Below are 15,652 nucleotides of genomic sequence, written 5' to 3' on the forward strand. Positions count from 1 at the left end.
GAAAAAACCCAGTTATGTTTCTAATAATCATATTTTTCTCTCTGTGGTGTCCAGTTGGTGGGGAACTTGTTGGACTTCTGTTTCTACACCTTTCGTGAGTCCCAGGCCCTGAAGGTGGAATTCCCCGAAATGTTGGTGGAGATCATCAGTGACCAGATACCAAAGGTGGAGTCAGGCCTCACTCACACGATCTACTTCCACAAGAAGTGACTCTTTACACAGATGGGACAGAAGCGGCATTAAGAACTCGAAAAAGAGGAGCGAGAAAAGTTCAGGGAAGAGAAGAAATGTGCTGGGAAGGCCCGTCCTGCTGGCCCGCACCGTGTCGCTCAGTATGCCAGCGTCCTCGTACTGGATGGAAAGATTTAGAAAAAAAAAAGAAAAAAAGAGAAAGTTTGGGGGAGAAGGTTTTGACCCTGCAGTCACCACGAGCGGTTTAGAGCTGCGGATAGTTTGAGAAGCCGAGCGTGACACACCGAGAAGGACTTGTGACAAATGTGACAAAGCATCCCGAAGTACACCAATGTCCCCCTGCCCCAAAGACGATAACAGTATTTTCTATGGAGATAAAGCCATACATTTCTTAGGGCGCACTAGATACATTCACTACACACACACAGAAACACACGTAGAGGGAAATCGACACACTTAACTGTCCACATGCCTTCACACAAAATGCACAGGTGCACTCCACATGCACTAGAAATGGGACTCCCTTACTTACAAATCTAGAGAAAAGGTTTTGTTGCAAATATTAACTCTGGCTTATGCAGTCTTTCACAGATAATAGCACTATGAAAAAAAATTATGCCAATATTTACATTTGCTTTGCAGTGTAGTGACGAGACTGCAGGGCAAAAAAAAAAAGGACATTAATGAGGAGGCACAGAAAATCTAGACTTAATAGACAAAGGTCTATTTGAATATATTCCAAGGGCTATACAAGGATCATCATAAGCTGAATAGTCGCATCAAATTTAACAAGGTTCAATTTTAAAATCGGTATCATATAAGCCATCGCTGACATTTACATGCTGATTTTTCTTTTTCAAAGTTAAAATGTGTAGTCAAACAATCAAAACTAATATGCAAAAGTCCAAAGCTAAAGCTGTTTTGAAACACAAACGTCTCTCTCTCGCGTAAAAGAAAGCTTTGCACGTGATGCTCCCATGTCATAAAGTCACTATTTTAGAGGCATGGTGGTGTAGAATTAAAGACAATATTGACGAGAGACTTCTTACCTTTGTGCAGAAATGGTCAGGAGCGCGGCGGGATGGAAAAACATAATGCATTTACGGAAACAATTTCAGTACAGTCCGCTGGTAATGGATTTGACTGAGGTGCATCCATAGTAATTGCTGTTATTTGTGTTATCTCCAGAGCAGCTGTCCAAATGTCTGTTTTTACTCACAATGAAGCGAAACCAGCCCTTTGTGAACCGACACTTATCTACTCTTCCCAGAAAGAATAAAAAGCATTTTTTTTAAAGAAACGTGTGTTGCAAAGGTTTTAAGTTTTTGACAAGCCAGTCGTTTTACATTTAAGGTGCTTCGTTTCTACAAAAGCCAGGCAAAACATAACATGTACAGTAACTTGGTAGAACAGTCCATGCAGTACGCCACGTGGGCTCGCAGTTCAAACACGCATACTCTGTAAAGTCGATATAATCCAAGACGGAGCGTTAACTCTTTGCAGTGCTTACAGTAAAAACAGCTAACGTATCAAACCCCAGGCAGATGTGTACAGGTATTAACTTCTTAAAAACACACTCTATTCAGCTGTTGTACAGAAGACGTTTTTAAGGTACACGACGACGAGAGCTTGATGAAGATGTGTTGGTATGATCACTTTTCCCTCACTTTGCTTATTTCCTTTTTTTTTTTTTCCTATCTTCGGGCCAAGTGCTACTATTTTAAAAGCATGGCGAGGCCCAGTCATCTGGACCATTAGCTCGTCTCACACCCCACTGGTTTCCGGGTGGTTGTGGAACACTACTATGATGCTACTGAAAAACGACAGAGTCGCTGGGGAAGAAAAAGAGTGCGCGTGTGTGCAAGGGGAGGGTGGGGGGGGTGGGGGTGGGGGGGGTTGGTGTGTGAATATTACTATTCTTTTTTTCGTGCCCTGTAAGTGTGTATTTACATGTGTGTATGGAGTGCGTGTGCGTTTTTTTGTTTTGTTTTTTCCTCCTGGCAAGCTTGTGCATAGATGATCTGCTCTTTCGGCGTGGGTATTATGCATTAATGTTATAGGATTATCCTATTTCCACATTTAGATTTTTTTGCACAGAGAAGATACAATGTGAAATGAGGCGTCAGTGCAGCTCGTAGGAATTCTCTGTTTCGATAAGCAACTGTGATAATGCGGGGTGGGGGAGGGGAGCAAAACGTTCTGCATGGTCACCCCGGCCTAAAGTTAGAGACGACATCATTACCACATCAGGGTGGCCGCGTGCTGTATTTGTGGCCTCGTGCTCAACTGAGGTCTCGTCTGTGTTGTTATTTGCTTTGAAGTTGGCATAACAGAGTAAGTAGGTAAGTAACTTTACTTACTTATAGCCCTTTTGCACTTGTACCTACTCAGCTTGACTTGACCCGGTTTTTAAGGGTTTTCGAGTAGGTGGTAGTACCTGCTACCAGGTTCTTTTTTTAGTACCTTCTCGGCGGTTGTTCTGAGGCTAACCGAAAATGTTACATCAACAGGCCACATGGCACTGATTGCCTAGCCAGTGGCGTCATTCCACAAGTCATGACAGCGACTCCTTCACCAAAATTTTTGAAACTCAGCAAGGAGAAAAATGGCTACACAAACAAACAACACTGTGGTCCTCGAGTTTGACAAAAAGAACTAGACCGAGCAGCAGGTAGCTCATCCTCCATTGTTGTGTTGTGTTTGTGTCATGGGACTTACTGTACTGTATTTGGTACTCGATTGTAATGGAAAACAACCAAATTTGAGTCAGTCGAGTTGAGTAGGTACTAGTGGAAAAGGGCTGTTACTTACTTACGTCATTAATTGCTTGGACGTTGGTGTAAAAAGATAGTAAGTAAAATCAGTCAAGGTGATTTTACTTACTTATTTACATAACTGCTTGGAGGTTGGCATTGTTGGGATCACGACTGTCATTCGATACTGTATTTTTGGGTAGAGGAAAGCAAAGCAGGGTATTTGAACTTTTTGTCATTCCCAAATCCGAATCCTTTTTCAGTAATTCACAAAGAGGTTGGTGTGTGTGTGGGCCCGGTTCGCTCATGAAGGCTAGGATTCTTGTGTTTTGCCATAAACTTTATAATAATTTCTCCTGCGCAGTCATTATCATGCAGTACCCGATTCATCTTTGCCGTGCCCTTACGCTGATCTGTCACTGTTTCTTTATTTTGCTTCTTGTCTTTTTTTTTCTTTTTTCTTTTCAAGAATTCAAAATTTTAAAAAATAAACTGTCTAAAGGTTCATAGGATGAATGGGAAAGTATTTTTGAGAGAATTATATTTTGCTGGAAAACAATATTTAAGTACTTTGTCTAAAAACGATATCCTTTTTGTAAAATGAAATGTTATTGCATGCTTTTTGATGAGATGTTTACATTGTATTTAAAAAGAAAAAAAGGGAAACTTGTGCCTTTTTATCTCACCTGATTTACAGTTTTACAGTATATATTGTAAATAATACAGCAAGTCCTTATGTTGAGTGTAGTATAAAACATTTCTACTTTAACCATCTTGTTGGAATATTCGAGAAAAAAAATGACAAAAACAAACAAACAAAAAAAAATTAATGTGTGTTTCCCACTCGCCATGTCCTGTGTGTCGGATCACAGAGGAGAATTTCAAGAAAGGGGTTGGCACCAGGCAAAGGGCCAAACAGAGAAATGAATGTATCATACATCGTGAGAGACTTATGGAACTTACTACCTGAATGTTAGAGAGAGAACATTTATTATCTTCTTATTAAGTAAAATTATTTGATTCTGCATCTTTTTTCTGTTTTTTACTTTTTGCATTGTTGTTCCCCGACTCATAGAGAAAAAACAAACAAACCACGATTTAAAAAAGGATTTATTTTGTAACGAGATGTATGAAGTGATGGATCCTTGTTGCTGTTGAAATGATTTCCTAATCCGTGGCGGTAATTGTTGATGAGCACCACAATAAAAATCAAGAAGTCACAAACTATTGAAACTGCGGCTATGTGACAGAACATTATTTTTGGCCTTGTGCACACACTGAGAGAAGCTGCGGTTTACCCGACCATCCAGCCAATTTCAATTATGACCCCCCCCCCCCCCCCCTTTTTTTTTTTTTCTTCTGGACCTTCAAATTAAAAGTATCAAAAAATGCAAAGATGATGTTGTTATCAAGCTCCATCTCCTTTATCGTCCTCCAGATATATGAGCTGGCTATTTTTTAGATAAATACTTTTGGATATAGTTTAGTGGGACACGCACTTGTTCGCTTGCTTGCAGAGAGTTAGATAAGAAGATGAGCGTCACTCCAGTGTTGAAATCAGAAATCTGCTTAGGCTGAACATAAAGACTGGAAACAAGAGGAAATAGCAGGGAATGGTGTTGTTTGAGGCGCCGTCAGGCGGGGCTCAAGACCACAGTGTTTGAATATGAGCCACTGCTGGCATAATAGGAGAGGAGACAGACCTGGCACTCGCACAACGGCAAAGGTCACGGTAGAAGCATCATTTTTAGAGGTAAAACCTTTTTAAAATGTTATTTAGGGGCAGATTCTGCAATTCGTTTTAAACACTTATGGAGGTTTAATGTCCCAGTGAGCATTCAAATTCAAAATAACTGCCCGGATCAACGTGTGGAGGCATTTGTTGAAGGGCTTTGGCGCCATCAGTGGTGGAGTTGCATTGTGGCTGATGTGAGAGTGTCTACAGTCAGTCTGGTAAATTTTGGGGAAATTGAATTCTAAAACAGCCGACTGAGAGCGGTATCAAAACATCTCATCTCCTAACTCTCCGCTAAAAGGGACTGTAAGTGTGTTTCCCCCAAGTGTCGAGGCAATGCTTCGGAGGAGCAAGATTAATGTATTGTTTACTTAATGGTCATCAATCACCGCCCACTGCAAACAATAAAATCAACCCTTACCCCCGTACTTGGGGGAGCGGCTCTATCTTCAAAGCTGTCCTAAATGAACTCCCTCCCTGTCGGCTCGGGATAACTCGGGATATTTGTCTGGTTTTTTTTTTTTCTTTCTAACTGCAGTGTCACAGTACACTTTGGTGGAGTCACTGTACGTGGAGTCCCATCATCACCATTCTCTGTTCACAATAATGATTCGGGTGTAGAGAGACTAAGCCATATCTCCACAGCCATGGCAGTGCATTTTCTTATAAATATATACAACATTTTTTTTCCTGTTTTTTTTAGTTTCTTTCTTTTTCCAATTTGAAAATTGACTTTTTTACTCAGATGCTTTGTATAATAATTCTCAGCAAACATACAGTAGACAACCCTCACTATAAACCAATAAAACATCTTCGAAAGCAGTTACTACTGTATATCTTGATGCAGATATTGCCATACTTGTGTTTGCAAACTATTGCAAGATTCTAATAAAAAAAACATTAAATTGAAGCATTTGTTGTAATTTATGGGTTGTGTGCAACTGTGTGCGTGTGTGTGTTTTAAAGGCGTGTGCGATGAAATCTGTACCAATGAGAAGAAGCTAGAAAACTCGTTTACATCATGGGATGCATATAGCCCACTTTGATCTTAAGTGGGCCGGACCATTGAAATTCACTCTTTCTGTTAATATATAGTTGAACTGAAATTGTAAGTAAATAAATGTGCAACATAACATAAAAAGCTCTGGCTTGTAGTTGCCTGTCCTGTGATTAAACTACATTTTTACTCTGGACCAACAAGAAGAAAAAATGAAAAATGACCAAGGGGAAGATCTTTATTAGGAGGAAAAGGTCTGTGCCGGACCGATTCTGCCCCCCTGGGTCTCGTATTTGATACCCCTGCCCCAAACTATAAGAGTTGATGGATGTATTTGAAACAGCTGCATTTGGTGGGCGGTGATATTAATAAGGTAAAGAAAACAAAACAGAGAGAAGCATCAGCAGGTACTAGGAGAGGAGATGAAGAGAAACAGAAAGAGGGAAGAGTGAATAATGACAAAAAGGCAGCGGGCAAGCGTGAGCCTTTTACAGTAAAACGACGCCTGTGGAGAAAAATCACCATTAACCTTGTTAAAGGCTGATCTGAAAACACGCCTGCTTTGCCAGACTGTAGAGCAGACAGTATTACTTTTTTTTTTTTGCTCATTTTCCTCCTTCTCCCTCTCTCTCTCTGTGAATCCACAGCCCTCTCCAAATCTCCCCCAGATTTCCAATTGCTTTCACTTGTAGTCGTGCCAGATAAACAGAATCTATTGGATCAGGCTGATTTCACGGCTGCACCCGCACACATGGCGGCTTCTGTGGCCCACTTTCTCAGCTGAGGAGTCCCCCACCCCCACCCCCTTTCCGCACACACACGAAAACACACTCTTTCCTTTATGTTTGAAATTCACTTTCCTCCAAATTCCCACTCAGTTTTCAGCCCCGGTAATACACCGAGTCTACGAGTGTGAAGCGTGATGGAGACACAGGAAAGTATTAAGGCAGTTGTGCCATTTTCTCACGGTTGTAGGTAAACTGCTGCGCTGCTTTGATCTGGGCTGAGTCACGGCACGGTGTGTGTGTGTGTGTGTGTTTTTTGGGGGCTGAAGGACACTGCGTCATGGGAGGTAGAGGACAGCTGGCACACAGCCGGTGGGGGGCTGGGATGTGAGAAATGAACACATCTATCTGGATTTTTTTACTCACACACATCAAGTAAGTCGACATGGTGACACTGATGTATACATCACCCCAGTCTGATGCACACTAATGAATAATGCATGCACAGGTAGGCTGACCTCAATCTTAAGTGGCAGTGGAGGGCAGCTCAACAAGCCTCAAATATGAAAAGCCCAACGCTGTTCCTATTCAACAATTTCACACAATGACGAGAACTAATAAATGAATGGAGCTTAATTGATTTTGAAACTACTAGAGCCTCAGTGAATCACTGGCTGAGGCAGCAGGGAGCAGAGATGAGCCTAAATACTACTGAGAGAGAGATAGGTAGGCAGATCGTTGCAGCATGGCATGCTTTCTGACTGACAGTCCAAAGAGTGTGAGAGGCAGGCAGGGCGCACGTCTATGATTCAGCAGTATTCTGCTGGAGGGAAGATGATGAAGAGCCATAGGAGTGGGTGGCAGTGGTGGTGGCGGTAGTGGTAGTTGAGGGATTATTGTGCCCATCTCATTAGCTATGCCTCATTTCATAATGTTAATGTTACAGTTGCTTCAGGGGGGCTGGTGGACATGTGTCACCCACTAAAACCACTAAAAACCTTTCTTTAAATGGACAAAGCCTGCATGTGTTTACGCTGCTAAACAGCGCATCAGCCCGTTCACTGGAGGCCTGAGTGTAGCAGGGGGTGCACTGATGGTGATTATGTAACAGAGGCCGAAGCTCTGGGTCTGGAGGCCATTTGGTGTGTTAATTACACAGATGTAGTCTAAGAATTAACATGCGTGAGGCTGAGATGTTAATGGATCAGGGAGTGGTGAGGAGGGTGGATTAGTGTGTTTTTCCTCCATAAAAGATTAACATCTATTTTTAATCCCTTTATGGAAAGTTTTTTTGGAAGTAGCTTTTAGTCGGAGGGGCCCAGCACAGGTCAATATAAAGAGGAAGGATTACATTACACCACAGGGTTCAGTGTATGTGAAGTGGCTGCAGGATGAATCCGCATTTCATCATTTTATTCTTAGACTCTGTGGGAAACTGGGAGCCTTTTCAGTGACACAATGGATGAATCAGCAAAAAAAACCACACACGTTCCACATTAATAAAGCTGCACATTTCCCAGACAAAGATCTAAACGGCAAACTTTCGTTATAACTCTCAGTCGGCACAATACGGCCATGAAATGTGTGTCGTTTAATAGGCTGTTGTGAGATTAGTCCAATAATTAAAGAAACTGTTAAAGACCTTAATTTGTAAAAAAAAAAAAAAAAATTAAATAAATCATTTATCGTATTTTTTCATGACAAGAATATGCAATGCAGTGAAAGAACAAAAATAGATATCTTTATTTGTTTAACATTGATCAAGAAGTTACCCAAAGGTAAATTTTAAAAAAGAGAGAGAGAAAAGCCAAGAACCTTTACAAACGTCATAAATCATTGTCTTAAATTATTGTAACCTCAGCTGCAAACACAAACAATCAGCTGAACCAAAGCTCTCAGACAAATGAAAGTGTTTCGCTGAACAGCTGAAGGATAAAATGTATTATGGTGTGCGCACATGCTAAAACCAAATCTAAATGACAACCTAAAAAAACCCATCCATTACTTAGCGCAGTAAATATACTTGGTTGTAACTCTTTAGGGCTTTGTACACTCGATGGATGCGAAACGGTACAAATATTTCAAAGTACTGCATTTCGTGGTCTCGCTCACAATAAAACACACATTTCCGATAAGTTAATAAAGAACTAATAAAAGTCAAAATTCAGACTTTCTGGGAGTGTCTCATTCCTTTGCTCTGAAGAACCTGAGTAACGTTGAACTCGAAAAACAACAAACCAGACGGAGGATTTGAGAAGAAAAACACTTGGTTTCGATCACCTGCTGAAATCGACTGCGGCTGATTGTCAGGTGTTAGTGTTTAACCCAACAGGTTCCATCGGGTGGCTAAGAGGCGTTTCTGAAAAAGTTCGGCAGCAACGATACGGCACTGTAAATTAAAATGAGAAAAAAAAAGAAGAACAAAACAAAACGTGCAATCAATGCGCCAATTACACAAAATACAATTACATCAGCAGTGTGCCTCCTTTTGCATGTCTAGCTATTCTCAAAAGAACAGAACATCGCAAAAGCGTATAAATGAAAAGTTCGCCCGATCGTTTTCATACATACCCGTACGCATGTTTACACCGGGTGCTTTGACTGTGAAGGCACAAAGGGTATCTCAAACAAATTTGCGTGGATCAATGTCAAGGGCTGTGGCGGGTTGTGAGGGGGTCAATGTTACAGTGGTTTTGAGTGCTGTCATTCTACTTTGTGGTTTCTGAAGATCACCCTTTGACTTTGAGCTCATGGATACCATGTATAACAGGGCAGAGGGCGCTTAGAGAGACGCTTCTCCTCTGGTTCTGCTAAGTTCCTTGGATAGAGGCTACAGCATCTTCATATACAGCAGAGCACTGGAAGTGCAATCCCATTTTGCAATTACAATTGTCAAAAATCAGGTGAACACTTGGCTAAAATGAACAAACACATAAACATGCTTGCAAATGCATTGTAAAGTCTACTTGCCAGCAACAAACAAACAAACAAAAATGCACCAATAACATCATATGGTGTTGTCATTACTGATTGAGAAAATTCAGGGCTTCGATTGAACGAGGCTATCGAGGCACGTGCATCTTCCCATACTTCCCTCGGCGAACGTGATGAAATGTCCATAAATATTTCCTTTTGGTTCTACAGCATCTCCACATAGTTTTCAGGGATGAGGCCCCTCTTCCCCTCCAGCTCCCCCTCCAGCCAGCCCGGCTCCCTCGACTGGGTCACTGCAAGAGAGGACACAGTGTCACTGACGGGGGGGAACAACAGCATGGGAGGGGATGAGGGTGGGAGAGAGACAGAGGACACTGGGCCTCCAGTGAGTACACTGTTAAGAGAGTGTGGAGGGCAGAGGTTTAAAGGAGGATACAGCGATTATTCAGTTACACTGTGACCCTGTTAGCAGGACAGATATGTCAGAAAGCAAATCCCAGGCTGCAAAAAAGACCATACAAATTTACTTTAAATCCAGTGGTCATTTTGTTTTCTTTTGGCCCTTTCAGTTTAGTCATTTTACTCAAAACTGAAAGAAATAAGAACTTAAAAAACAAAAAAACCTTTCATATGGGTATAGACAAGTTAAGTCATTTCCAAACCTCAAAGCAAAACAGCCCGCTTTTAGAAGGCTTGCTAAATTGAAATAGAAACTAATATCTCACTTTTTCCTGAACAGAATGGGAATTTCAAAGACAATTGTTGCGATCTCTGTGACATCTAGTATCTGACGTCACCTCACCATATACGTTTTATCTGTTGAGTTGTGGTGGCATTAAATGAAGTGCATAATGAGTGGTGTAACAGTTAGTTGTGAAAAGGGAAGCAAATGCAGAGGAGCTTTAAATCTATGTTTGTTAAACCAGCGGTCCCCAATCCCCGGGCCACGGACCGTGAGTCGTTTGGTACTGGGCAGCGAGAGTTGAGGCTCAGGTATGAAATTCATGGTTTTCGGGGTTTTTAGTGTTATTTTTTAATCATTTTTATCGTTAATTTGGTTTCCCTGTGTCTTTTCCCATGTGTTATGAATAAATCTTCTGTTTTTTGGTAACAGTACTGGTTCTATTTTGTTGTATTTATCCGTGACACCTTAAAGGCCGGGCTGTGAAAATATTGTCAGACATGAACCGGTCCGTGGCGCAAAAAAGGTTGGGGACCGATGAGTTGAACGACCAGCAGGGGGCGACAGCTGCGGCTAGAAAAAAAAAAAGCCCAGCTAAATAAAAGTCCATGAAAACATGCCTCTCAGGTCTCTTACTCTGTGACTTGAGTGAGCATTTTCCTGATGAGGTTATGGACCCAATCCCTCATGTCAGCTCTTGTAAAAAACAACATGACATTCATTTTTAAATCATAGCACCATTTCAAACTGAGCGCATTGGAAAAAAGTGACAAGAAATTCAAAATTTTCCAGATGCAGACTTGCTGTGTAACATATACACTTTAAACACCTTGCATTTTTTCCAGAAAATTAGTTTTTAAAAAATGCACCGTGAAAAAAATTAAGCTGACATTAAGTGATGATGAGCTGGTCCTGATGTTTCTGCACAAGAAGAGGAAGAAACTAAGATTCTGGGCTTATTTCTTCATTTTTCAGGAGAAGACACCAGGGAGAGTTGAAGCTGTATGACGGAAGACGAAGCTTGAATGTGTATTATATATATAAAAGACACACTGAACCTCTAACCAGTTCACAAGTGGTTTCTGGCAGCTGTTTACCAACACTTGATGGAATCAATTGCAAGGAAGGTGTTGCACCAAAAACCTGCTTGTGATCGTGTTAGTCTCTAGCAGATTGTTGCCCTTAGTGTGCTTGGTAGGCTAAGGTAGGTAACTACTAGCAAAGTCGCAGTAAAACTTGGAAAAAGTGCAATACAAACTGGAAACAGAAAATGTTGCCTCCAAAATAAAAGCAGAAAGTAGTTGCAGATAAGCTGGGCATGTTCCATGCAAGCCACCAGCCACCACAGCAATCTGTTAGCAACTAACACAATCGCAAGGAAGTGGAGGCAACACACATTTTCCACTCACAATCGTCGGTTGCCAGATGGTCATGGACTGATCTCTAGATCTGTGTGACTGGGGCCTTGTTTACTTGACCGTACATTGTGACACGTCCAAAATGTCAGATAAGTTAATGTCACGTGTTTAGCAGTCGCGTGACTGAAAAACTACAATAAAACTCATAGGATGAGAACAATTTCAATCGTACTCATGCTTTTAAAATAATGCTAAAATGTGTTCAAAATATGGAAACGTGGAACACAGAGAAAAGTTCTGCAAAAACTTTCTGCTGGAAAGATAAAACAAACTGGACATAACTCCAGTTCTTTTTAGTGTGAATGTAGCCCCCCCCCCTTCACCACCACTGACTGCGTGGGTTGGCTAGAGGGGGGTCAAGACTTCAGGCTTTCATTGCCAAAGCCACCCCATGTCTCCGCCCCTGGGACCTGTCTTCCAGTGCAAGGACTGTTGTTAAAGGGCTGTTTGCATCCACTATGTTTTGAACTGTTATATATTGTATAGTATAATGGAACAACAACAAAAAACTTTAGGTCTCTAAGGTGGCTAAGAATCGAAGAATCGAAGAGAATAAATTATAAGCAAATAAGAAATGCAGATATGTTCTGCTAATTTTAAGGGTTAGGAAACATCAATATATGTCAACTTTGTCTTCACACATATACACAGACTTGGTAAAGAGTCAGACCTCTTGACCTTCTGCACATCTGCTATGCTCCAGCTGACTTAAGACCACAAATACATTTAGAAATAGAAGTGCAGCAAAATGTCAAGGGTTTTGAAGACACAGCAAGTAGATGTTTAGTTGATTAAAACCTCGGCACGTAACATTTATGTAACAATGTCAGTCGCCTCCTTTGAAGCCAGATTAAGTGCTGAAGGACACACAGATAGTAAACAAAGCTGTACAGAATGTGCCCAAACTTTCTTAACAGGATCACTGGAGATTTATGTTAAAATCCAAAAGAAACAACTTCAACAAGATAGTTATTTAAAACGTGAGAAAAATAAAACAGAGGATGGTTTAATCTGACTTTTAAAATATTATTATTTTCTTAATACTTATAAATCCACTTTCTAATAAATTAAGTGTTGTTACTGTAATCATGTTTTGAATGGCATGTACTCCTCACACCAACACTAAAATACAGTTGCACCCATTTCAAACAGTGCAAAAATGTAAAGCTACGTGATCACAACAACCAATAAATTCTTAGGTCATATCAAAAGCATCTCCACAAGCAGGTTTGCTTGTACATAATTCAGTATATACACTTTATACTATCTGTGTCTCATAAAGGAGGGTTCTCACAAAAATATAAAAAATAGGGACTCGAAAAATCCTCATTTCCTCTATGAGTGATTAAAGCTCAGTTGAGCTTCGACTCAGAGACACCACAGACCAAATCTGTGTCTCCTGTGCAGCCCTCCCTGTTCTCCCCCTTCCTTGTCTCATCTCTCGGTTCAATTGAAGATCAGATTGGCTGTTCGGTTTTCCTCCAAATCCAATATGCCAGGGCTGGTTCTGAGTGAGCGACTGGTGTAGGCGATAACACTTACCACCGTTGAATATGTCGCCGACGTGGAAGGAGAGCTCAGAGTCGTGCTCAGCCTCACATGGGTACACTGCCCTGGCTTTCCTGCTGGTGACACTGAAAAATGAAGGCAATCAGTGAGCTGGCGGAGCTTTGGGAAGGATTACCGCACAGTTCAATCTGGGCCCGGGGCCTGCTTGTTCATTCACTCACTAGCCTGAAACAGCAGAAATGGGCCAGGTTGGAAAATAAGAAAAAAAAGTACTGAGAGAGGAGCTGGGCCACTACACAGCCTTGTCTTGCCCTATCTCTAGTCTAGACAGTCCAAGGAGCGAGTCAAAACACAGCTACAAGCACATGTGCGTGTGTGTGTGCTCAGACACAATGGGATGCAGCACTGTTTGCAGCAGATTTTGTACAGCCAAAAAGGAAAGCACACATCAGGTCTGCGCAGCAGACAACCATCTATGGTGAGATAATTAAAAAGTAGCAGGGGGATTCTAAAGTAGGTTTGCACACAAACACAGGTAGAAAAGAAATCTCCCTCCGCAGCGCTTCGGCTTTTAAATTCCCATTTGTGAGCTCAGAAGCTGCATTTTAAATCAGCCCGATGTAAAAGAGCGCCGTCAAAGAAACCATATTCATCGCACCGCAAAGGTTAGTAAAAAGACGTATTTATGCCATTCGGTTGGCAAAAACATAAAAACCGTCTCCACAGAAAGCTTGTTTTGCCCACCATTGCAAAGTGTTATCTCGAACGCCAGCAACATTACCATGTAGAAATTGTGCCTTCAACGCATGATGCCCTGATAAATATTTCATATTCTTTCTGCAGAGAGGCAACAATGTAGGATGAGAAAGGAGAAAGAAGATATACAAACTGAAAAAAGTTTGTGGTCACAGAGTTGTCAATACAACAATGCTCAGCCAAGTTCCTGAATTCAGAAGAATTTTGGAAGAATGCACTCATGTGGAACCGCATTTGGAAAAACGAAGACTTTTATTTCGATGAAAACAACATTGATGGATTGCCCATAGAATTACCACGCTGTTTGCATACTCCTCAGCAACATCTGAAGGCACCGAGAATGAACTGAGCATTTATTTGGAGGCAGGCAGGGCAATTGATCAGTGCAATGGGCTGACATTGCGTGCACAGTCCCATCCACTTCTCTCAAGGTACCATTTGAGGCTTGACAAAGGAGAAGGTTGCTGCTATGGCCAATGCTTGTGTGGCATTCAATTCATCAAAGGTAACCAAATCACACAAAGAGTGAACATTGAAAAGAAAAAGAAGGAAAATATTGATGTGAAAAGCTGCGCTGATGCTAGACGATTGAGACACGCAAGTTAAGAGCAGCGAGTTAGTAACGGAGGAAGTGATTTAAAACAGGAAAAGAGAGCGAAAGAATTTTTCCGCATGACATTCAAACATGATGCGAGCGTGATAGTGAACAATTCAGACAAAACAGCACGGAAGAGAGGCCAACTGCAATTACGAAATTAGAGAAGAAACTAGCAAAGAGCCCTGTCTTACCTTTCCTCTTGCCTTTCTTTGTCAGAAGTAGCTTTGGTAGCAGCAGTTTGACGCTCTCCTGACGATCCAGGAGCAGAGCAGGAGGCTGCTGCTGTGGCAGATCTGCAAATAAAACAGAGCAGCTTAGTCACCACAGATTCCATAGTGTCGTCTGCTGACTGAAATTATGGTCAGCATTATGTAATCCATCGGTTTCCCGCTTTGGATTTTTGGATTTTTAGCCGCTGACGACTTGTTTTTTGAACACTATGAGAAAGGGGCATCTCTGACTGGAATATTGCACAATTTATAGTTTATTTAATTCTTAATTCAACCATAAAGAACAAAACGAAACATTTAGACTTAGAATTAGCGTTTAGTGAGGTCATAAATCAAAAGAGAAGTAGGCTCATGTAACCACAGGCTTCTGTACAATCACTTGGTTTTGCAACTAGAAGAGTCACCCCCTGCTGGCCATCAAAAAGAATGCAGATTAAGGCTAAGGACATCTTATACATACAGTAATGTTGGCATACTACACTATAGCACGGAGTCACATTTCCATGAAAACAACACGATACCAGCATTAATGTTCTTGTTCACGCAGCATTATAATATAAATGCAATTGAAATATATGAACTCAAAGGTTTATTTACTCAAATGCGATTTTTTTGTGAGGAAAATGTGCTTGGTGTAAACTAAACATATACCGATCAATTTAATTTTATTTCACCAGATTCCATTAAATATAACATTTAGATATACAATATAGCAAAATCAGAAGGAAAACTTTAATTAGTTAACGTCACCATCTTGAGCTGATTTTTGTGTGTGTACCCCGTGAAGAGGTTCTCAAGCCATTATGCGTTTCTTTTCTTGGTAAAACCTGTACCTACAGTAGTGAGCGCAGGTTCTGCACAGTCACACGTTGACTGTAGTTTTATCTGTTGCAGTAGTAGCTGTGCTTTACACTCGTTGTCAGGGCCAACAAGTCTATGGCCGACCTGAAGGACTGAGGTAGGGGTCCTGATAAAGGGAGAGTGCAGCAGAGGAGAGCAGGAGTCTCAGCCAGGCATCCCTCTGTGCTCCATGCCTGCCCCAGGGCCAGTGCTAATACAGCACATAATGAGCAAATTGCTCCTAGCTGCCGCTCCCATAGAGACGTTAATAAAGGCAATTAGA

The 15,652-nt window shown here is 41.3% G+C and overlaps 2 protein-coding genes across 6 annotated transcripts in view; one reads left to right on the forward strand and one right to left on the reverse strand.

The window, feature by feature from the left end:
• Positions 1–752, forward strand: part of nr3c2 (nuclear receptor subfamily 3, group C, member 2) — an 84,680-nt gene extending 83,928 nt beyond the window's left edge. Inside the window, exon 10 of the mRNA XM_086295395.1 lies at positions 55–752. Within this exon, the coding sequence (XP_086151521.1) occupies positions 55–210 (156 nt within the window). The 3' untranslated portion in view covers positions 211–752. The remainder of the gene's footprint in view (positions 1–54) is intronic.
• A 7,369-nt stretch (positions 753–8,121) lies between these two features.
• Positions 8,122–15,652, reverse strand: part of arhgap10 (Rho GTPase activating protein 10) — a 52,069-nt gene continuing 44,538 nt past the window's right edge. Inside the window, exons 21-23 of one of the 5 annotated variants that reach the window (XM_086295398.1) lie at positions 14,491–14,592; positions 12,979–13,061; positions 8,122–9,629 (exon numbers count right to left, since the gene is read on the reverse strand). In XM_086295398.1, coding sequence (XP_086151524.1) covers positions 9,541–9,629; positions 12,979–13,061; positions 14,491–14,592 — 274 coding nt within the window. In that variant the 3' untranslated portion in view covers positions 8,122–9,540. Of the gene's footprint in view, positions 9,630–10,688; positions 10,715–10,739; positions 13,071–14,490; positions 14,593–15,652 lie in introns of those variants that run through there. The other 4 variants (XM_086295397.1, XM_086295399.1, XM_086295400.1 and 1 more) reach the window with 4 other exon arrangements.

Source organism: Aulonocara sp. 'chitande type north' Nkhata Bay, linkage group LG6, assembly GCF_057382095.1.
Source record: "Aulonocara sp. 'chitande type north' Nkhata Bay isolate Kocher_YH1m ecotype deep benthic linkage group LG6, A_spYH_male_GT1.1, whole genome shotgun sequence".
Taxonomy (NCBI): domain Eukaryota; kingdom Metazoa; phylum Chordata; class Actinopteri; order Cichliformes; family Cichlidae; genus Aulonocara; species Aulonocara sp. 'chitande type north' Nkhata Bay.